This window comes from Vipera ursinii (genome assembly GCF_947247035.1).
Source record: "Vipera ursinii genome assembly, chromosome: 2".
NCBI lineage: Eukaryota > Metazoa > Chordata > Lepidosauria > Squamata > Viperidae > Vipera > Vipera ursinii.
The window spans coordinates 151,645,882-151,668,664 of NC_139513.1; the positions used below are offsets into that span (position 1 = coordinate 151,645,882).

At 42.6% G+C, this 22,783-nt stretch overlaps 1 protein-coding gene across 2 annotated transcripts; it reads right to left on the reverse strand.

The window, feature by feature from the left end:
- Positions 1-1,246: 1,246 nt before the first annotated feature.
- METTL1 (methyltransferase 1, tRNA methylguanosine) lies at positions 1,247-14,193 on the reverse strand. 2 transcript variants are annotated; one of them, XM_083351543.1, is made up of 6 exons: positions 14,089-14,193; positions 11,384-11,550; positions 8,080-8,264; positions 6,924-7,037; positions 3,988-4,089; positions 1,247-1,751 (listed from the first exon to the last, which is right to left on the reverse strand). In XM_083351543.1, the coding sequence occupies exons 1-6, from the start codon at positions 14,175-14,177 to the stop codon at positions 1,611-1,613; spliced, it is 798 nt and encodes a 265-aa protein (XP_083207669.1). In that variant the 5' UTR covers positions 14,178-14,193; the 3' UTR covers positions 1,247-1,610. The 2 variants fall into 2 exon arrangements, with proteins under 2 accessions (XP_083207669.1, XP_083207670.1); XM_083351544.1 differs by lacking the exon at positions 14,089-14,193 and adding an exon at positions 13,546-13,691.
- Between the last annotated feature and the right edge of the window lie 8,590 nt (positions 14,194-22,783).

Sequence of the window (22,783 nt, forward strand, 5' to 3'; positions counted from 1 at the left end):
AAAACTTTACTATGGAAAGTTTGGTTTAAAGGTTTAGGCCAGGGGTCAGCAACCTGAAACAGTGAAAGAGCCACTCGGAACCGGTTCCCTCACAAAATGAAAACCTGGGAGCCACAAATAATATGTGCGCATGTGCGTATATGCGTGCATGCGCAGAACAGGTTTTGACTGAAGAGTGGTGCCAAGGCGAGATATGCACCTACCCTGCATATCTGAATTGATTGTTTGAACTTTTTTAGTTCTACTTTTTTTTTTGACTGCACATGGCAGAGGACTGGGAGCCGCAGGAGATGGCTGAAAGAGCCGCATGCGGCTCCGGAGCCGCGGGTTGCAGACCTGTGGTTTAGGCAAAACAAAGAAGTGAGCCAACAGATTAGGAAGGAGGATAGCTAGGTCATTCACCATGGCTGCAACAGATCACTATTATCCAGAGCAAGCATTTTCCACTTCAAAGGAAGCCACCCCAGCAGAGGACTTGCTCTACAGTTGGCATGGAAATGACAGCTGTCGTGTATCCACTGCATTCGAAGGACAGGAGTTTCTTCTGCCTCTTGTGCATTTTAAGACAGAGAAACATTTAATGACTCAGCAAGGAGCCTGGCTTTCATACAGGGAAGGGGATGAGCAAAGTACGCAGTTTCTCCTGCAACCGAAGCTAATGAAAGGATGAATCACGAAAAACCAAAGATAGCTTTGGGCAGAAGGCATCTCACCCATCTGCCCCTCAGCTTCTCTGCAAATTGCACTGGCCCATCGCCTAGGAACTGTTGGTGATGCAGTGGTCAGCATACAGCAGTGCAGGCAAAGTCTGCTGACTGCCAGGAGTTCAATCCTGACCAGCTCAAGGTTGACTCAGCTTTCCATTCTTCCGAGGTCGGTAAAATGAGGGCCCAGATTGTTGGGGGTCAATAGGCTGTCTCAGAGAGGGTTGTAAAGAACTGTGAAGCGGTATATAAGTGCTAAGTGCTATTGTTATGTTTTCTATGTGACATTATGAGGGGAGCAGGCTGGCAGCTTGTCGCTGCAGTAATTCCCCATTGCCCCAAAGGATTTTAGAATTGGCAAAGATCTGGCAGAAGAGGGGAAGGCAGTTGCCCTGTAACATATACCAGTTATTGGAGGTAGAAGAAGAAGTGGATTTGAAAGTGAGCTTTGGGGGAGATAAAAGAGGATGACAAGAAATACCAGAATGGACCAAGTCCCCAAAGGTCTTACTCATGCTCTGAAGCCAAGGGAAGCTGTATCCCCCAATTCACTTATTTTAATGAAACCTTCCAAGTTTATTATAAAGAAAATAAAGTGACAAATGAAACCATGACTTGAGTGAGCCTCACCTCCATCCTTAACTCTTGGTCCTGCTGCGAACATCTGACCTTCATATGGTCATCAGGAAGGTCAGCTGGATGTATTCCTTCTAGGGGCAAAATTAAGAAGCAAACATGTGAACTAAGAAAATCCTTTTGCAACAGTGAAATGTTTCGCCAGAAAGGATTATCCACCCCTATTTATGAAAGGTCAATTCCAGGGCAGTCAGAAGCATCCAATCCTCCACTTTCTCCAGTCTTCTTGCTGCAGATATGAATGCCTTCAAGGATTTAGGAAGCTCCCAGTCATGTTCTGGCCATTTCCTCTTCCTGTGCTCTGTCCCTGATGCGACGGAAGACAGCTGGGAAGACTTTGCCTCCATTTCTTTGAACCTTCTTCCCTTCTTCGGTTGAGGTTCCTAGGAGGCTTACAATGGGGTCAGCGGCCTGTTTAAAGAAAACAACGGTATGAGCTTACTGGAGGATCCCAACATCCAGATCAGCAAATATGTCCAACGAGGACACGTCACGTCACGTAGCTCCTCAAACAGTCCTTGCCCAACTGGCGATCCCAAGATGGAAGCACCATCGGGCCAACCACCGGCAACTTCTGCAAAGAGCGAATACAGAAGTTGAGCATTTGGAGAGTTTTGTCCTTCCCTCCCTCCCGTTATTATTATTATGGTTCATCGCACAATCATCCAGGTGTTTTAGACCGGATTTGGCATTTTCAAGGTGTTCCCAAGGATCTGGGGTAGAGAGACGTCGTTAGATAGTGTTAAAAGGTATTATCACAGGATGTAAGCTGTGCCAAGTAAGGCTGCCTTTTCAATTGACTAGTGATGATTTTGTCAGAGCCGATGGTGTTCAAGTGAGGCTCCAGTTGCATTGGGATCGCACCCAAGGCCACCTATTAGTATTGCTACTATCTTTGCTTCCTTTTGCCATAGTTGTTTTAATTCTACTTCCAGATATTGCCAAATGGACTAAAAGTCAGCAAGATGCTTTGTGAATAAATCTGTTTATTAACTTTTACTTGCAGGTCTTGAATTTACAGACTTCCAACCCTAGGTACTCTTACTAGGGAGTCAACATTGTGATCTTAATGCCAAGGTTGTAGAACAACCTTTCCCAACCTGGTGGGATCTGCAATTCCCACACCCAGACATCATGGGAGCTGAAGTCATGGTTATGCTAATTTTATTCCCCAACTCTAAGATGTAAGAGACACATAATGCATCTAAATTTAGCCTCTTGATGTCTTGTGGATCCGCAGGATTTACCCCAAATGAATCTATGCCAGCATATGCACCTTCTTTTGCGCTGAAATCCCTTGCTTTCACTCTTGAGTTACCAAATGTAGCCATTTAAAACAGCTGTTACACAATTGGATTATCAGTGAACTCCCAATACATCACATAAATAAAGACGGTGTGGGTGGAGGAGTAGAAATCTCTTTTAGAGAAGTACGGAAGCAGTTCCTGTGGTTTTCAAGCGGTTGCAACCCTATCTTCATTCTTTCGTTTATACCCTGTATATAGACAGATATGCAACATTTATATGGCTACCCATCCCACAAAAAGTGATCCTGGGGGAGTATAGAACAATTGATAAAACCATAAAAATATAAAAACAGTCGTTATTTTTTTTAAAAAAAGTTTTTTAAAAAATCACAAGGTACAAGAGAGAATAGATATTAAGCACGGTAATGGAACCACCTCAAGATTTCACTAAGTCAGAAGCTGTGAATGCTCCAACACTGGAAGTTTTTAAGAAGAGACTGGACAGCCATTTGTCCGAAATGGTATAGGGCAGGGGTAGGCAACCTCGGCTCTTTTATGACTCATGGACTTCAACTCCCAGAATTCCTGAGCCAGCCAAGCTGGCTCAGGAATTCTGGGAATTGAAATCCATGAGTCATAAAAGAGCCGAGGTTGCCTACTCCTGGTATAGGGTTTCCTACCTGAGCAGGGGCTTGGACTAGATGACCTCCAAGGTCCCTTCCATCATCATCATCATCATCATCATCATCATCATCATCATCATCATCATGTCAGAAAGTTCTTAATACAGATTGTCTTCAGCTTACAATCATTCATTTAGTGACCAAAGCTACAACGGCATTGAAAAAAAGGGACTTATGGCCATTTTTCACACTTCTAACCGTTGCAGCATCCCCCATGGTCACAGGATTAAAATTTGGGGGCTTGGCAACTGGCTTGTATTTATGACAGTTGCACTGTCCCAGGGTCATGTGGGTCACCTTTTGCAAACTTCCCACTGGCAAAAAGACAAGCAAAGTCAATGGAAGAAGCCAGATTCACTTAACAACTATGGCCAAAAAAAAGGTCATAAAAAGAGAAGGCACAAATTGCTCAACAGAAATGTTGGGCTCAATTGCAATCATAAGATACAATTGCTCATTCTACACGGGTTTGATACTTTGGTAATTTGTTTTAAAAATGCACTTTGCCGGATTGCAACTGGCACAGAGAAAGTCCCCTGAGCTGCAACCGGAATCAGGAACTTTAATGCAACGTGCAAAGAGTGACATACTTATATATTAGTCCCCATCCCCCCCTGACACATATGCCCATGGAAAATCATGTCTGAAATTGCAAAATCTGTTACAACAGAAATTGCCCAGACACACATACACACACACACACACACACACACTTACCAATTCTTTTAATGGCACTTCCTCGAAAAGCGGGTGATCTTGAAAATGCTTCACCATCCACGTGTGCACCTCTTCCACGTCTGTGATGGTATATACTAGGGCCTAGGTGAATGAAGGCTAAGTTATATAAACAGGGTGTGAAAAAGGCCTTTGTGAATCAAATACCAGGCTGCTAACGAAGGGAAAAGGTAGTTTAAAACAGGGCTTTTCAACCTTTTCACCCATTGTACCACTTTTAGGATATGGCAACATCCGAGTACCACCAGTCGCCTAGAAAGGTGTCAAAAACTTGATGACCAAAAAGAAAAAGGAAAAAGGAAAAAAGTGATGAAGTACAGGTAGTCCTCGACTTACAACAGTTCGCTTAGTGACTGTTCAAAGTTACAATGGCACTGAAAAAAGCGCCCCCCAAGCCACAGCTGAGCAAGACACCAGCCTGCCCGCCAGGCAGCGCTCTTCTTCCTGTCTGAAGTTTTCATTGTTGTGAGCATTTCGGTTGAGGATTGGCAGCAGAGGTGGGATGGGGGGGTTGTTTGGTTCCCCCCCCCCCCGTCTGCTGGGTGGTTGCAGCAGGTTTTGGTCACTTCACATGACCCTGAGACACTGTGACCGTCATAAATAGGAATCCGTTGCCAAGCATCTGAATGTAAATCACAAGACCCTGGAGATGCTGCAACATTCCAGCTGATCGGCACTTCTTCTGGGCTCAGAAGCACTGGGATCAGTGCCGAGCTCTAGCTGGAGCCTGGCGCTGATCCTGGCGCTTCCGCTGAGCCCTGCAGCTCCAGCCTTCTCTCGCTCAGGCTTGTGTGGTGCTGCCACCGATTCAGCTCATTCCGCTCCCCCAGGATGGTCACGTACCACCTGCCAGGTGCCAATGTACCACAGGTGGTACCCGTACCACTGGTTGAAAAGCCCTGGTTTAAAAGACACACATATCTACAAAATGCAGGTTCACTAGAAAAATCTTACAGCAAAAACTATCATGTGCAGTAGAAAAAACAATGTCAGACCCGTGAGTAATTGCCAGCTATCTCTGACTCTGAACTCCCTTCTCACCTGGAGCAAAATCTTTGCAATCCTGGGGTTGCTGGGAGGGTACCGCTGCCATCATTAGTTCTGTCATCCCCATAGGAAGCGCTTCGCTTGGGCTTTTCCCAACCTCTTCCTCCAGAGCGCTAACTTTGGGGAAATCATGGAAAAGCCGAAGGGAGAATATGATTCATCTCAACTGGGTGAGGCCGGATGCCATTCATCCCAAAGACAAGGGTTAGTTGGTTTCAACTCCAAAAAAGGATGGCACGCAAGCACTTTCTACTTTTTTCTCTGGCAGGTGAAAGTGGAGTCAGCCAGAATGCCCTGCAGGAAGCAGCTAAAGATCAGGACTGAAGGAACCTCCTCCCAAGGTTCCCTGCCAGCACCAGCTCCCTACGAGATGTAGGGTAAAGTTGATCCTTTTCCTCCGGCAAGCAACTGGCACTCTTCCCTACTCTCAGATCAGAAATTCCCAAATGTAAGCAGGGCCTTTTCCCCTTAGGGCAGGGGTAGGCAAACTCGGCTCTTTTATGACTCATGGACTTCAACTCCCAGAATTCCTGAGCCAGGTGGCTCAGGAATTCTGGGACTTGATGTCCATGAATCATAAAAGAGCCGAGGTTGCCTACCCCTGCCTTAGGGTTTAGGATATGCTGACGTGATGGGCACACGTTGACAGATTTCAATAAAGAAATTAATTGCCTTTCTGATTTAAAGGCAAATTCCCCTCTTCAGGCCACCAATTAAAATCTGCTCTCATGAATAAACAGATCCTCAAAGAGAAGATGCATCTTCCATTCATACTGTCTCTTAGAGCACTGAGGAGAGAAAAGACTGTCTGGACTAGAGGTGGGGAACGATGGCCCCTTTATGACTTGTGGACTTCAAGTCCCAGAATTCCTGAGTCAGCATGAATAGCTCAGGAATTCTGGAAGTTGAAGTCTACAGGTCCTAAAAGGCCTGGTCTAGACTAATGTTGGATATATACTACTGTGTTCTGCTTTGGCCTGATGCCTTAACTCCTATACTAAACTAGCCCTTGCTCCCTTATCTATTGAAGTCAAAAATGTGTGCGTGGGCATACCTTATAGGGTAAAAATTAAGGAAAAGGGTTCTCTCCAAGTACTGCAAACACTTAGGAATGATCAGTACAAATGTCCAGTCATATTCCTCCTACCTTTTCCCAGTGACCCGATTTAATGGAAAAATCTTAATTGGGATTTTTGTTAGATAACTGAGAATCTCAAGGCTTTTACTGGCTTAATGAGAAGTCATCCTGTGACCGATTACTTGCTCATCTTTTGTTTAACTTTGCCCGGGAGTTGGCTTAATCTCCAGGAACTTAGCTGGAATTCCTTCCCTTCATTGTTGGAATTCTGTCCAAGAATTGTTGGAATTCTGTCCAAGAATCTTCTAGGATTCCACTTCTGACATCTGGTTATACAAGGGCTATTTTGGGAGATACAATGTTTTTGTCTGGACGATTTTAGATGGTAGGCTTAACAAACCTATTTTAAACTTTTCAAAAGGACAGCAAAAGTCTAGTCCCTTTTACTCCACTGATTTTACAGCCTCACCAGCATGTGTACTCCAATTCTCCCAAATGATGAAAATGAATGAATTAAAAGTGCAGTGTAACCTGAAGGCGTCTGCCTACTGACAAGTCTCACTGTCATAACATGGTTTGAACTACTATGGTAGGAAAAACGCTCTTCAATAAAGGAAGCTTTCTAATCTCGTACATTTACGTTTTCTTTTATGCCAAAATCAAAACAGCCCCTGAAATGTAGGCAAACGGGAAGAACTGAATAAAAATCTTTGTCTTCCGCGAATTTCATTGGATTATAAACCTAGGCTGCTTTGGGGAGGGCTAAACTACCCAAAATATGTTCCCTGCTCACCTCTTCACGCAAGATATAGGCGTATTCTGCCAGCAAAGTGGAGCTGATAATCCGCCACTTGTGTTTTGTCTTCTTGAAATGAGGATCAGGGAAGAGGAAGAACATTTTGAGGAGCTAGAGAGGTAAGAGAAGATAAAAAGCACGGAGGTGGTTTGCCTGGTCTTTCAGCAACTCAGCTCTCCTACTCAGCATTCAGATCACATTCAGTTACTAAAGCTATGAAGAGCAATTGTGGGCAGTCCTCAACTTACGACCACAATTGAGTCCAGAATTTATGTTGCTAAATGAGAGATTTGTTGAGTTTTGCCCCATCCGACGACTTTTTTTGCCACAGCTATTAAGTGAATCATTAAAATCAGTAATACGGTTGTTAAATGAGTCTGGCTTCCCCCTTGTCAGGAGGTCCCAAAAGGGGATCACCTGACCCCTGGGATACTGCAACGGTCATACATATGAGTCAGTTGTCAAGCATCCAAATGGAAATCATGTGGCCGTGGGGATGCTGCAACGGGCACAAGTGTGAAAAATGGCCGTCACTTTTTTTCAATGCTGCTGTAACTTTGAATAGTCACTAAGCAAACTGTTGTAAGACGAGGACTATACCAGCAATCATCTCTCTCTTTTGAATGAAGGTTGCCCCTCAGCAGCAGAACGTATAGATCATGTACGGTAGCTTCCACTAGAACAGGGGTAGCCAACCTTGGCTCCTTCATGACTCGTGGACTTCAACTCCCAGAATTCCTGAGCCAGCCATGCTGAGGGGAAAGGGAGAGGTTTCCAAGCTGAGCCATGTTGGCTCAGGAATTCTGGGAGTTGAAGTCCACGAGTCATAAAAGAGCCACGGTTGCCTACCCCTGGCCTAGAATCACTCTTAGCTTTTTAGATTAAAACACTCTTCAGGCAATGGAGTTATTATCTAAAGCATCTCTTTGATGCCTTGGGAAGTCAGTGCAAAAAGTACATAAGATGTCCTTTGTAAAAATATAACAATACCCTCCCATGAGCCACCCCAAAGATCCCTGAAATCAAAACTCTCCCAAAGCTGAACAGGGCAGGAGAAGATTCTTCCGTGCAAGCACAGAGAAGCGGGTTTCAGGGCCCCCAAGACGGCTCTTGCTTCCTGCAGGATCCCCAGAGAGGCTTTTCAGGGACTCACCTGTCCCTTGCAGAAGAAGTTGGGCAGGTACTTCATAGCATTGCTGCGAACGCAGGCAATATTCTGGAACTGCCCAGGGTGAGAGGCTCGGAGTGCCTGGATTCGGTCACAAACATAATCGGAGACTTTCACACGGAGCTCCAAGCCCAGCATTAGTGTGTTTGGGAACAGGGGGGACAGGGCCACTGCGAAAGAAAACAGCAATCAGCAACCTTACGTCCATTTGTATTCCACCTGCGTGAACATAGGTTAAGTGAGGTCTCCAATTTTTTCTGCCTCCACCCGAATATTTTTCTTTTAATTGCAAGAGCAGGGAGTCGACATGTTGCCAAGCATCAACCTCCTGCCTCTCTTTAAAGTTGAGGTGGCAAAAAGCACGCTGGGACAAGGGGGGAGGGGGAAGGAAACCACACCACTTTGCCTTCTGATGAAAAGATGCTTTATGAATGGCAGGTCCATCGTGGTGCCGGTTCTCTGCCCTTCCCCTGCATTTCGGGTGCTTAGCAACAGCCCACATTTATGGCTGTTTGCAGTGTCCCACAGTCATATGACTGCGATTCCCAATAGGGTGTTGTTGTTTTTTTTGCCAAAAACAGCATTTACTTCCATTTTGGGGTGGGTGGGTGTAAAAATGCCCCTTAGCAAACAATTGGTGCACTTAAGAGCTGAGGTGGTAACTTTGCAACTGCAGTGTTTGTTTAATGACCACCACAAATAAGGTCAAAAGATTGCATCGGTCATGTGACAACCACTTTAGGACCATCACGACTTAAAAACGGTAATGGGCAGCTTCCATTACAGTCTTGAGTTGAAGAGAATACCTGTATAGACATAGTTCTCTTGCTGAAATCAGGAGGAAAAGTCCTCTTAACTTGGACTGGATTGCCACCAACTTTGATTGTACAACTTCAATTTTTTCATCCATTTTTTTTATTCCAAGCAGACAAACGTAGCAGGTTCTACCAATTTGGCGCCTGCCAGATGTAAGAGAATCACAATTTCTAATATTCTTAATTACTAAATCGAACGTCACTCTAGCTGGCATTTTGGGGAGCAGTAGTGTCCAACAGCTTGGGAAAACTGATTTAAATTGGGTGGGATAAAATATTTCTTTCTGTATTTAAATTCCACATTTTTATAGTAAAAGCCAAAGCTAAATTTGCTTAAGATTTCCGAGCAATCTTTTATTCAAAGCACTAATCTGATCTGCCTTCTTTCAGCTGCCATACTCCTTCAGATTATGTCCCAGGATTATGATACTATGGAATTCAACACTATATTCAACAGTCTGAGCTGCCTCTTGCTGTTCTTTCAAAGCAATTTTTGAATGCTTCTAGCAACAAAGATGTTCCCTAAAGTGCCGGACAAGCCTTGACAATCTCTCAAACATGGTCATGGTGGCAAAAGGCTAAAGCTTCAGGATCCTGCTGGGGCATTTTGCAGAATTGTTATTCTTGAGCTCTGATCACAGCACATACAGCCCTCCAACTCTCAATTGTCTGATTCACTCTAAAAGCCTTTAAAACCAGGGCAATAGACAAGCCTTGTTTGTCTGCAATTCCCATTGTCAACCAGAATATGATAAATCTGCAAAACAAGCCTGCAGACTTGGGAGTCTCTTATTAGTTAACAGCTTATATATTATGAACATATGATAGGTATATCCTCTTGCTTAACGGCAAAATGGTAGAGCAAGGTCCACCTCAAATTAGCACTGTTTGCAAGATGCATATAAATGATGGGCTGCACAGACCATGCTAACCCGACAAACGCACTTCTTCCTTCTATCATCTCCAAGCACGTCTATCATCAATGCTACCTGGGGAGTTATGGGGGAAGAGGATGGCCTCTTGTTGGAAAGATGGAGGGGGGGGAAGAATGAGCCAAATGGGAGAAAAACGAGATATTAAGGTCAACAAGAGATGAACAGGAGATGCATAGCTGGAACTGAATACAAACATCTATCAACAGGATGTGTAAATAACAGGTCAGATGTGCTTCTTTGACTCTACCCACATTTATATCTAAAAACTTATCTATTCGAACAAGCTGGCCTGGCCTGATGGGTTTGGGTTTTAACTTTATTTTAACTAACCTACTACATTGGGCACAATCATTTAACTTTAAATCTTGTATCCTGTATTCTTATTTTTGTTGCCCTGTACACCGCCCTGAGTCCTTCGGGAGAAGGGCGGTAAATAAATCAAATAAATAAATAAATAATAAATAAATATTTATATTGCTATCTATTGGGACCAAACTATGTTTGCTTTCATGGAAGGCTGCACAGGCCTGCAGCCTTAATTGTACCAAAGGATAGGAGCTTTGATAAGACTTACAGGTATCCCTTGACCTACGACCACAACTGACCAAAATTTCTGTTGCTAAGTGAGATAGTTGTTGAGTTTTGCCCCATTTTACGACCTGCCTTGCCACCGTTGTTAAGCGAATCACTGCAATTATTAAGTTGGTAACATGGCCGTAAAGCAAATCTGGCTTCCCCATTCACTTTGCCTGTCAGAAGCTCGCAAGGGACACTGCAACCATCCCTAAGTAGATGCCAGTTGCCAAGCATCCCAATTTTGATCACACGACCATGGGGATGCTGCAACGGTCATCAAGTGTGAAAAATGGTCGTGAGTTGGTTTTTTTTCCAGTGCCATCAATTGTAACTTTGAATAGCCACTAAACCAAAGACTGTAAGTCAAGGACTACCTGTACTAGGCACACCAATAAGACCACAACCCTACAATTTCATGTGCTACAACCATTATGGAATTCATTGGGTCCTATCTTCAATGTGGAACATGCTGCAAGGAGTTAAGATCTTCTAGGATATTTCAGATGGAAACAATTTAAGTCTCAGAAGGCTTACAGCATCTCTAGGCTTTATTTCCTATGAACTCACGCTTGGATTTGAAAAATAGCTTCATAGAACCAATTCACGCAGGAACCAACTGTCCATGAGAAAAACTGAGCACAAACTACCGGTAACCATATATGTGATACCTAGCAAAGCAAGGTCCTTTTAATCAGATTGTACACATGGTAGCCACAATCATCACCTAAAAATGACCTTTAGTGGAAATCAGGCCATAGGCCTGGATGAAAAAAAAAAAGTACTCAGCTTCCTTCCTGACTTACATCAAAAAAACCCTTCGGAGATCCTATCCCAAAAGAAAAATAAAATCTAAAAAGGGTTTCTGATGGTATGAATATTCATGTTATCACTGAAACCACCTTCCATAAAATATGGAAATAAGCTTAGTCATCTCTTGTGAATCAACAGAAGGAAAAAAATTACCAAGTAATCCTCCGTAACCACAGCCAATATCAGCAAATTCCACTTGATATCTAGGTTTGATTCTTTCCTCCACATTCTTTTGATCATTATGCCAATTATCATTGGTTAAAGGAGCAAAAAACTCTGGATACAGTGCAGACCAGTCCATTTCTTCAGGCTTGGCAGGACTAATGGGGAAAAAACAACAACAGAAGTTTATGAAACAAATACTGCAGAAGGGAAGCTAATAAGGCTATGCACACTTCAAAAACAATGCAGATGACCTATTTCAGACTAGACATAAATGCAGTGCTTGTCTACTATTCAATACAGCTGTTTGGGCTTGAAAAAAGAAGCCACAACTTTAAAAGTTGCATTAATTTGAACAAATGGATTCCTTAAAGCATCATTAAAACTACATAAAAACTACGTAAAAACTACATATAGATCAGTTTCTATATTCTGACTTGAGAATTTTAGGAACTGGAATCCTAACATATTTAAATGGTGCAAAATTTAAAAAAAAATATTTGAGCCTATATTCTGGAATATAATTTAATGTGGAGTTTTTTGGTGCTTTTTGAGCTTGTTTGCACCTGACTAGGTAATATCGGTAATTGCAGGTTTGCTCCGTTTACAATTCCTTGATTAAGGTATTGTTCTCTGCTTGCTAATCTGCTGTTAAACATTGTTTATCTGGGTGTAGGCTGCTGGAGAGGATTTTTTTTTAATTTGAATGGTGCATAAATGTGGTTTATCTCTACATGTCTACTGATGGCTGATTTGTCTGAATGTCAAGTTTCTAGGAATTCCCTAGCATTTTTTGATTTAGCTTGGTGTAGAATGCTCAGTTTTCCAGTTGAAACTATGGTTGAATCTGTCCATGTGTTGCAAGATTGATTTCCATTTTGTCTTCTAACTACTAGCTGGAGTTAAGAAATGCACTCTGCTAGTCTTCTGTTTGTTCGACCGGTACATAGTAGCTGTTACAGTCCTTACATTGTATGCTGTAGATGACTCTTGTTTTTTCTTGGGCTACCATGTTTCTTTAGTTTACTTAAGATGTTTTGAAGGCCTTTAGTTGATTAGTGGGCTGTGGTGATGCCATGTGGTTACAACAGTCTGTTGGTCATTTCAGAGATGCTTCTGAGATGACTATTTTAAAACACAGGAATATTCAAATGACTTATACTTCTAACATTCCAAGGACATGTGTAATAGTCAATGAAATACTAATCTGGAAGCAAAAGATTTCCCAAATACAATAATTTAGGGACTTTCGTGTTAAGACTAACCATGATAAATTCCAATGATGTCAATAGATTCTTAGGATTGCAATCAATCCACTAATTCAATAAATTCTCACTTTGGAAGTAAAATTATCTGAACTGTCTTCCAAAGATAGATTAAGCTAGATAGTTTATCTACCTTATTTTCTAAAGTTTTTATATGTTAACATTTATTTCACATAATTATATGCTGCACTACATTATTAGTTTCTGTAGTATGAGTATTTTAAGTTATATGACTTTCTAATAGTAATTCTAAGTGATATTTTTCATAGCTTATAAGCTAAACTGCACATATCGAGACGGCTGTAAAAGTGCCATCACTGAATGGACTGACTGCTCCATAACTTCATTTCTGTTCCATAGGATTACTTCTAAGCAACTATACAGAGGACTGCAATGTTAATAATGCTTTAAAATCAAATCCCAAGGACATGACAGTATTTTTAAGCAAAATTCAACTCAAGCAATAATGGCTGAATGAAATAAAATTTACTCCTAAAACTGAATAAACACTCACTGCCATCCCCCTATGATGCACCATGAAAAGAAATACACCAATCTTTTCTGAACTGGGCACTCTCCAGATATGTTGGCATTGCAGCTCCCAGAATTCTTAATTAATGGCCAGGCAGGTTTAGGATTTCTTTAAGCTTGTTTGCAAATCAGAATGTGCAAAAACTGGGCTATGCATCCACTCTGCCATCTCTCAACAGGGGATTGGTGCCAGCTGCAGTTCCAACTGGCCTCCAGACAGCCTTTCTTCTGTCTACCCTAAACTCAACTCTGTAAACTCAAATCTAGTTTACAGAATATTATAAAATTTACACATTCAGTATAAATCATGGTAAAACTCCACATTATTACAAATGGCCACAAAAATTGGGCATTTACCTATCTCCTTGCTGCCATCTGCACTTCTGTAGCAATGACTATATATAGTGTTCTGGTGAGAAAGATGTTGTCTTGCTATCTTTTAGAACAATCGTCCTTTAAAATCAGTAACCTGGATGAAACAAGGCAGTTTCATGCTTCTCCCCCCACCCACCCCTTATCTTTCAAGAGATAAAGCCTTACTCCCGATAGATAGATAAAAATTTTCAAAATCCAACTAGATTTACATTCAGGTTAATTTGTCAGCAGCAAGAATTGGCCATCTCGTGCTTTGCTAGATGTTCTGAACCACAGCGCAAAAAAGGGGCTGCATCCACATTGAGCATTCAGAACAGCTCAAACGAAAACTCAAGTGACTCGTGAGCAAATGCATTCCCACCAAATAACAACACTCGCTGGAAACTCGACACTCTTCCTCTTCGGGGAGGAATTGTGTGTGTGTGGGGGGGAGGCTTTTTCGCAGGAAAACTATTTGCAGCACAGAGTGGGAAGGAGATAAGAAGCTAAGGCACCGTTTAGGGGTCAAACCCTGTCTACACTCACTAGAATAAGGTGTGATCCGCCAGCGGGTTAGAGTGTGCGCGCTGCCGGTAGAAACGCTTCTGGGGCACCACTCTTGCCTCTTCCTCCATGGCCAGAGTCCGAGACCCGGAAATGCCGGATACACGTGGATTCGCCTGCAGGTAGAAGTCGCAGATAAATGACGTCACGGCGGAGCGCAAGCGCGGGAAAAAATTGACCGCGTCTTCCTTTTAAAGAGCCGGTGTGTGCCTATCGATCTTGATGGGTGCTATCGATGGACGGGGAACTTCCAGCAATATTTTTAAAAAAGGGGGAAAAAGCATATTCCAGGGGTCTTCAAACTCGGCCCTTTTATGACTCATGGACTTCAACTCCCAGAATTCCTCAGCCAGACATGCTAGCTGAGGAATTCTGGGAGTTGAAGTCCATGAGTCATAAAAGGGCCGAGTTTGAAGACCCCTGGCATATTCGAATAAAAGACACGTCTACGTCATTGCCTTCCTCATTCTGTATCTAGTAGCTGCAGGGTACGAAGTTGGCAAACCTTTTTCGAAAGGTGTATATGGAGCCAATTTCTTTTTCCAAAAAAAGCATTACTGTGCCACAGCTCAACCCGATTGTCAGAAGTAGTAATATATATTGTTTAACGTTGAGAACTAGCTACATGCATTATCTTGTTGAAGGTTTATTATCGCCAGGTTTAAAAATGTATTATGATTGGTCATTCAGTCAACAGATGCTTAGACTGGATTTGGTATTTTTGTCCACCTATGGAGTACTGTACTTCCCAAACACCTGAGATAGGCAGATACCGTTTGATGGTGTTAAAGGTATCGTTTTCGTGGCTACTTGCACAATCAGCTGCATGTTTAGATTTGATCTGACATTTTTATCTAGCTATCCAGTCTTTCCCAAGGACCTGGGATAGGCAGGTGTTGTTTGATGGTGTTAAATGTAGTGTAAGCGGTCTGCACTTAACAGTGATTTTTTTTCAATAGGAGCCAAAGGAAGAGCTGGATTCTACTGTGTGCAGTTGTGTTGTGTATTATGGATATTCTGCTGCATCTGATGAAATTTTGAACAGCTTATTTTAAAATTATTTTACTTTATTATTTCTGAAGGTTTTTATATCAGCAGTCCAATTGTTCTGACCATTCAATGCTTCCAGGATGAGTGTCACTAAAGAGATCCCCTCCCTGAATTAAGGGGAAATGTCATGTCAACAAGTAACTAATTGTAATTAGTTATAATTAACCAGTGAATTGATTTGCTTCCAGAAGTTGTGGGTGCTCCATCAGTGGAGGTTTTTAAGATATTGGACAGCCATTTGTCTGGAATGTATAGGGTCTCCTGCTTGAACAGGGGGTTTGGTCTGAAGACCTCCAAACTCCCAACTCTTATTCTGTAATTCATGTAGCAGCTTTCTGTTTACTTATGTTGCCCTGGTCAGAGGAGAACCAGTGCTTCCTTTTTCTGCTTTTGCAGCATTAAGTTGCATCAGGATGATTGCTTTTATCATGCATGGGTCAATCATAGTTGCATGTTTTCCAGAGCTATCTACCAGGTACCTCCAGCATTACCAGCCACAGGAACAGAACTGGACTCCTTGCTCACTTTCTTCAGGATGGAACTCATTGGTTATTTATTACTGGTGTTTAATTAATCACAAAAAAGGAAAGAAAGAAGAGCAAATCACAAAAAGAATACTGATGGTGTTACATACATTGTCAAAGGAAAGGAAAGAATGAAACGTAAGCGCTTTAACAGAAAAAAGTGAAAGAAATACAAGAAAAAAAAGATATGTCATTATAACCATAAACAGTTACAATTCTACATACAATTGTATCTCATTTTACCCTGCATGCTGTTTCTACTGCTTGTACCTGTCAATTGGACTATTTTGAACATGAGTTTTATCACTGTTTTAAACAAGTGTTTAACCTTGTTCAGAAATAGCCTGATTCACAGGTAAGCATTATGGGATCATCTCTCCCCAATGACGTTTACTATCTCATTAGATCCAGCAAGAAATGCATGCTCCTGTTCCCATCTGTGAGAGAGTGCCATTTCAAAAACCTTGGCTTTACAGTCAATTCCAGGGCCTTGATAATGTGGGTGAGTCCACTTTTTGGTTAAATTGATCGTGAGGTGATATTTTTGGCTGCTATGTTACGCTGTGTGTTATTTATGTTTTTAATTATTAGGTTTGCTTTTCTGTTTTTATTATTTTTAAATTGCCACCCAGAGCTATGTGTATTAGATGGACTTCCATGATAGATAGATGATAAATAGACAGACAGATGGAAAGACAAAGAGGAATTACAAGGACCATCTGGCAAACTCCCTCCCACTTCATTACATGCCTCTTGCTAATTGGGCTAAATTCATTTCACTGCACTCTGTCCCATTGTAAAGAGAGGGATTGGTCATAGTTTTTCCTGTTTGCATCTAATACTTGGTAGGAGGGAAACAAAGCCAGAGGGATCTAGCAATTTCTTCCTTACCGTATCTGCTGGGGCATGCTATGAAGACAACACCATTTGTCACCTTATTACTGCAGCAAAATACAAATAAAAAGTAGAGCTACATAATTTATGCAGGCATACTTTTCTGCTGGCTCATGGATTGATGGATAACCTTTAACTCAGTGTTCTGAAAGCTATGTTTATCTAAAAAACAAATGTTTAGATCTTTTTAAGATCTCAGGATCTTTAAAAGCATCCCACAGAGAGGGTTCCTTGAAGATTATTCATCTTCAAAGCAAACCTCAAACGTGGGATCTTGTCTGAATCAGTCCATTTGTCTTGGTGACTTACTATACTAGTGAGCTCTATAATATCTTCTATATAACCCCATTTTCCTCATGTGCTTGTTCAGGTAATTGCTGGGGGACATGAGCAGTGTACCAGCAATTCAACAAACAAAATTATTTCAAATGTTGCTGAATTACCGTTGGTAGTATTACCACTGGTTCTGTGGGCACTGAAGACAAAAATCTTGTCCATGAGATGCCAAGCTTGCTATGGAGGTTGACTATGATTTATGGCAGGGGTGTCAAACCTACAACGTGTTGTGACATATTGCAACTTTTTTTCCATTGCTGGCAATGAGGTGGGCGTGGTTTCAGCATGATGCATCTGGCCTGCAGGCCAGCAGTTTGACACCCCTGATTTATACCCTCCTATGTTGTTAGGTTTATTTGGGATGGTCTCTGAAGCAGATCTTAATACTTGGGTAGGCTCATGTAAAAGAAGGCAGTCTTTGCCTGATACTGCTATTTAGGAGTTCAAAGATCAAATAACACTTAGCAATGGCACTTAGACTTATATAACACTTCACAGTGCTTTACAGCCCTCTCTAAGTGGTTTACAGAGTCAACATATTGCCTCCAACAATCTGAGTCCTCATTTTACCCATCTCGGAAGGATGGAAAGCTGAATCAATCTTGAGATGGCCAGGATCAAACTCCTGGCAGTCAGCAGAACTAGCCTGCACTACTGCATTCTAACCACCACCACCACCACCATGGCTTGGGTAGCAAAAGACTCAAAACCAACACTTTGGGGTTTGTGCATCATACTATATCATCATGTGATTTGTTTGGATTTGGCTTTGCATACAGTGCGAACTCAGGCAAGTGTGGCTTTATTCAAACTATCATACTTAGTATGATCATTGAAAAGTGTCTGGAAGTCATTGGGATTTAGGGTAACTGATTCAAAACAGACGTGGCAGGTTGTGTTCATCAAGGCAGCAGCAGACATACTTCTGCTGTACTTTGGACTGACTATAGTTTCTGGATAGTCTTTGAATGCAGCCATCCGAATGCTGCATTAACTCATCCAAGTAAGCTATTATCAAGGGATAGACAACTATTGTGTTTTGGAAGAGATGCAGCTGCTGCTGAGAGTTATCTCATATTCCAGAAACCACCTGGCCTTCTGAAACCAAGACTGGATTAAAAACACAAAGAACTATTATTCTTTTATCTGAATAGCCTGAATCTTATATGTTCTATTTCCTGCTTCTGGCCACTCATTTCCCTGGGGAGCACTTCGTATGTAGGTTATAGGCGTAATCCAGTGGAGGGATTCAAATATGTGAACAATCGGTTCTCTGTGTGGATGCTGCTTCTGGGCTTGGACACCAAAAATTAGCTACCGGTTCTGCCGAATTGATGCGAACTGGCTGAATCTCACCACTGGCGTAATCCATAAATAGGAATGCTGTGAGCAAGAAGCTTCTTAGGAAGTGGATCCCAGTCTTACCATTGTACAATAGTAATCTGCTAAAAAAGGCATTGCGTTTGAAGTAGACTTTTGATATACGTGACTTTGTGGTCAATTGTACCGTTAGCCTCTTTCTATCAAAAATGGCTTTGCAAATAGCTGAGGAAAGGAGGGAAGCAAAAGGCAAGGGAGAAAAAGAAAGATACGCCCAATTGAATGCAGAATGCCTTCTTAAATGAACAGTGCAAAGAAATAGAAGAAAACAATAGAATAGGGAGGACCAGAGATCTTTTCAAGAAAATTGGAGAGATGAAGGGAACGTTTAATGCAACAATGGGCATGATAAAGGACCAAAATGGCAGGGACCTGACAGAGGCAGAAGAGATTAAGAAGAGGTGGCAAAATTACACAGAAGAACTATACAAGAATGAGCTTAATGTCTCTGATAATCACAATGAGGTGGTCACTGACCTCGAGCCAGACATCCTAGAATGTGAAGTGAAGTGGGCCTTAGAAAAGTTGAGCAACAACAAAGCTAGTGGAGGTGACAGTATTCCAGCTGAGCTATTCAAAATCTTAAAAGACGATGCAGTAAAAGTGCTACACTCAGTTTGCCAGCAAATTTGGAAAACTCAACAGTGGCCACAGGATTGGAAAAGATCAGTTTACATTCCTATTCCAAAGAAAGGCAGTGCCAAAGAATGTTCAAACTATCGCAGCATTGCACTCATTTCTCATGCTAGTAAAGTTATGCTTAAAATCCTACAAGCTAGACTTCAGCAGTATGTGGATCGAGAACTACCAGAAGTATAGGCAGGATTTCGAAGAGGCAGAGGAACTAGAGATCAAATTGCCAACATACGCTGGATCATGGAGAGAGTGAGAGAGTTCCAGAAAAACATCTACCGTACTTCTGCTTCATTGACTATCCTAAAGCCTTTGATTGTGTGGATCATAACAAACTGTGGCAAGTTCTTAAAGAGATGGGCGTACCAGACCATCTTATTTGTCTCTTGAGAAACCTATATGTGGGCCAAGAAGCAACAGTGAGAACTGGACACAGAACCACTGATTGGTTCAAAATTGGGAAAGGAGTCCGGCAAGGCTGTATACTGTTGCCCTGCCTATTTAACTTATATGCAGAGCACATCATGAGAAAGGCAGGGCTAGATGAATCAAAAGTTGGAATTAAGATTGCCGGAAGAAATATCAACAACCTAAGATATGCAGATGATACCACTCTAATGGCAGAAAGTGAAGAAGAACTAAAGAGCCTCTTGTTGCGGGTGAAGGAGAGTGCAAAAGTTGGCTTGAAACTTAACATTAAGAAAACCAAGATCATGGCATCCAGCCCTCTGAATTCCTGGCAAATAGATGAGGAAGAAATGGAGGTAGAGACAGATTTTATTTTCCTGGGCTCCAAGATCACCGCAGATGGGGACTGCAGCCAAGAAATTAAAAGATGCTTGTTCCTGGGGAGGAAAGCCAAGGCAAATCTAGACAGCACACTAAAAAGCAGAGACATTACCCTGTCAACAAAAGTGCATATAGTCAAGGCTATGGTCTTCCCAGTTGCAATGTATGGCAGTGAAAGTTGGACCATAAAAAAGGCTGAGCACCAAAGAATTGAGGCCTTTGAACTATGGTGCTGGAGAAGACTCCTGCGAGACCCTTGGACTGCAAGGCGATCAAACCGGTCAGTCCTAGAGGAGATCAACCCTGACTGCTCTTTAGAAGGCCAGATCCTGAAGCTAAAACTCAAATACTTTGGCCACCTAATGAGAAGGAAGGACTCGCTGGAGAAGAGCCTAATGCTGGGAAAGATCGAGGGCAAGAGAAGAAGGGGACGACAGAGAATGAGGTGGCTGGATGGAGTCACTGAAGCAGTAGGCGTGAGCTTAAATGGTCTCCAGAAGATGGTAGAAGACAGGAAGGCCTGGAGGAATATTGTCCATGGGGTTGCGATGGGTCGGACATGACTTCGCAGCTAACAACAACAACAATCAAAATGGCCACTTTGCAATCCTTTATTTGGAGACCTGATATCAATAATAATATCAATAATATCAATATCAATAATATCAATAATAATATCAATAATATCAATAATAATATCAATAATAATATCAAAGAAGTTGAAATTCTTTGATATTATTATTGAGTCAGTATGTCAAGCCGGTGTCCATTATTTTTATTTTTTTTAGTGCAAAGTTAAAGTACCTGATAAAGTACACATAATATGTCTCGCATATAGCTTGCATCTGTATAACCAATCTCTTTTCTTACCTTCCCCTCCCTCATCCTGTCAGGACCTAATCCTTCCATTCCCCTCCCCCCCCACCCCCCCACCATCCAGCCAGAACTGATGAAGCTTCTTGGGTGAAAAACAAAACTTCTTCCTCAAGGGGAAAAAAATAGTCCAATTGCCTTTTGAAAAAACACCTTTGAGAAAACTAGCCATGTCTAATCTAACAGACAGAAGGCTTAGGGGTGACATGATAGCTGTTTTCCAATACTTGAAAGGCTGTCAGAAGGGGGAAGAGGGGGTTGATTTACTTTCCAAACCACCTGAAGGCAGAACAAGAAGCAATGGATGGAAGCTTGTCAGAGGGAGATCCAACCTGGAACTAAGGAGAAATTTGGGGTGAAAATGAGAGCAATCAGTTAGTGGAATGGTTTGCCTTCCAGAGTTGTGGGTGCTGCATCACTAGAGGTTTTCAAGAAAAGCTTGGACAGCCATTTGTCCAAAGTGGAATAAGGATTCCTGCCTCGGGAAGAGGGTTGGACTAGAAGACCTCCAAGGTCCCTTCCAACTCTTATAATTCTATGCGTAATGAGAAGGATTGCAGGAAAGATGAGAAAAACCAAGAGGAACTGTAGTAAATTAAGAAAATGATGCTATTTGAATGGCAGCCTTAGTACTGCAGACAGGACAAGAGGAAATGTGGTATGAGAAAAAAGATCTGTTGGCACAAAGGAACAGACACAAATCCAAATGGACCTTTCCCAAATCAGCTGTTTCTTCATTCTTCTTTATGTGGGACTCTTTTTACTGGAAGAATGGCTCTAGGGGGATTTTTTTTAAAAAAAATATGAAACTGATAGAATGAATCATGCAATCACTTACTGAATATCAGCTGTTTCCAGTTGAAGAAGAATTTGCTACATTATTAAGAATTTTACTGTATTTCTTAACATACATGTAAGGATTGTTCCATGGCCCAAACAAAGCTGCAAACGCTTTCAGGTGGACAGGCATAGAATCAAGAGAAACCTACTGTGTTCCCCCCAAAATAAGACCTATCCCGAAAATAAGCCCTAACTTGATTTTTGGGGGTGGGTTTAATATAAGCCCTACCCCCAAAATTTATTTTATTTATTTTATTTATTTTAATTCCATTTATATCCTGCCCTTTTCCGAAGACTCAGGGCGGCTTACAATCTAAATAACACAATGTGCTTAGCAATAGCCTTCATTCTATGTATATGCCTGCTTATTAGGGCTTTCGCCCCCCCCAAGCGGCATTATTACAAAGGCAGCTTAATTGCCCCCAACAATCTGGGTCCTCATTTTACCTACCTCGGAAGGATGGAAGGCTGAGTCAACCTTGAGCCTGGTGGGACTCGAACCTGCACTAATTGCAGGCAGCTGGTGTTACTTAAGGAGGCATTAGCCCACTGCTCCACCAAGGCTCGCTAAAATAAGCCACAGTTTTGAGTCGAGGCGCACACCTAAAAAATCAAGCTAGGGCGGGGGTGGGGGGTGGATGCCCCATGCATCCTGCACCCACTTACTGGTAAGACTGCCACAGCCAGGCCTCCCACGCTCCAACACCTGTCTCGCCACTGCCTGAGTTCTGTGGCCACTTGCGACCGCATGGCTCGTTGCACCGCTCGTGCTGATGCTGCCGCTCACAGCAGGAGTCCACCCAGCGTTTCAGGCTGGTGCCACCAATTGCAGCAAGACACTGTGCAGGTCTTTGGACTGGTGCCGCCACTCATGGCAGGTGGCCCTGTGGTTTTTTTAGGCCAGTGGCACTGCTTGTAGCAGAATGCTATGCAGTATACTTCAGGCCAGTGCCACCACTTGCAACAGGAGGCCATGCAGTGTTTTGGGCCAGTGCTGCCGCTTGCGGCAGGAGGCCATGTGGCGCTTTGCGCCAGTGTCATCGCTCACGCATGCCATGGCACAATGCACCGTGCAACCTCCTGCTGCAAGCAGTGGCACCAGCCCAAAACGCATGGCTTCCTACCGCGAGTGGCGGCACTGGAGTGAAGCACCACATGGTGTCTGGCTGCAAGCCACAGCAAGCGGCCGCTGAAGAAGTCAAGCAGTGGTGTAACAGCTGTTGGGATGGGGGAGGCCTGGCTGCAATGGTCCTAAGGTAAGACATCCCCTGAAAATAAGACCTGGTGACTCTTTTGGAGGTAAAAATAATATAAGACCGGGTCTTATTTTCAGGGAAACACGGGTATATAAAAATAAC

Excerpts from the sequence above, each read along its gene's own strand:
- METTL1 (XM_083351543.1), bottom strand. The coding sequence starts at position 14,177 with ATGGAGGAAGAGGCAAGAGTGGTGCCCCAGAAGCGTTTCTACCGGCAG. Across the intron at positions 7,038-8,079 it reads ACTTCTTCTGCAAGGGACAG|CTCCTCAAAATGTTCTTCCT; the intron begins GTGAGTCCCTGA and ends TTACCTCTCTAG. Across the intron at positions 1,752-3,987 it reads AAGTGCCATTAAAAGAATTG|GCCGCTGACCCCATTGTAAG; the intron begins GTAAGTGTGTGT and ends TTCTTTAAACAG.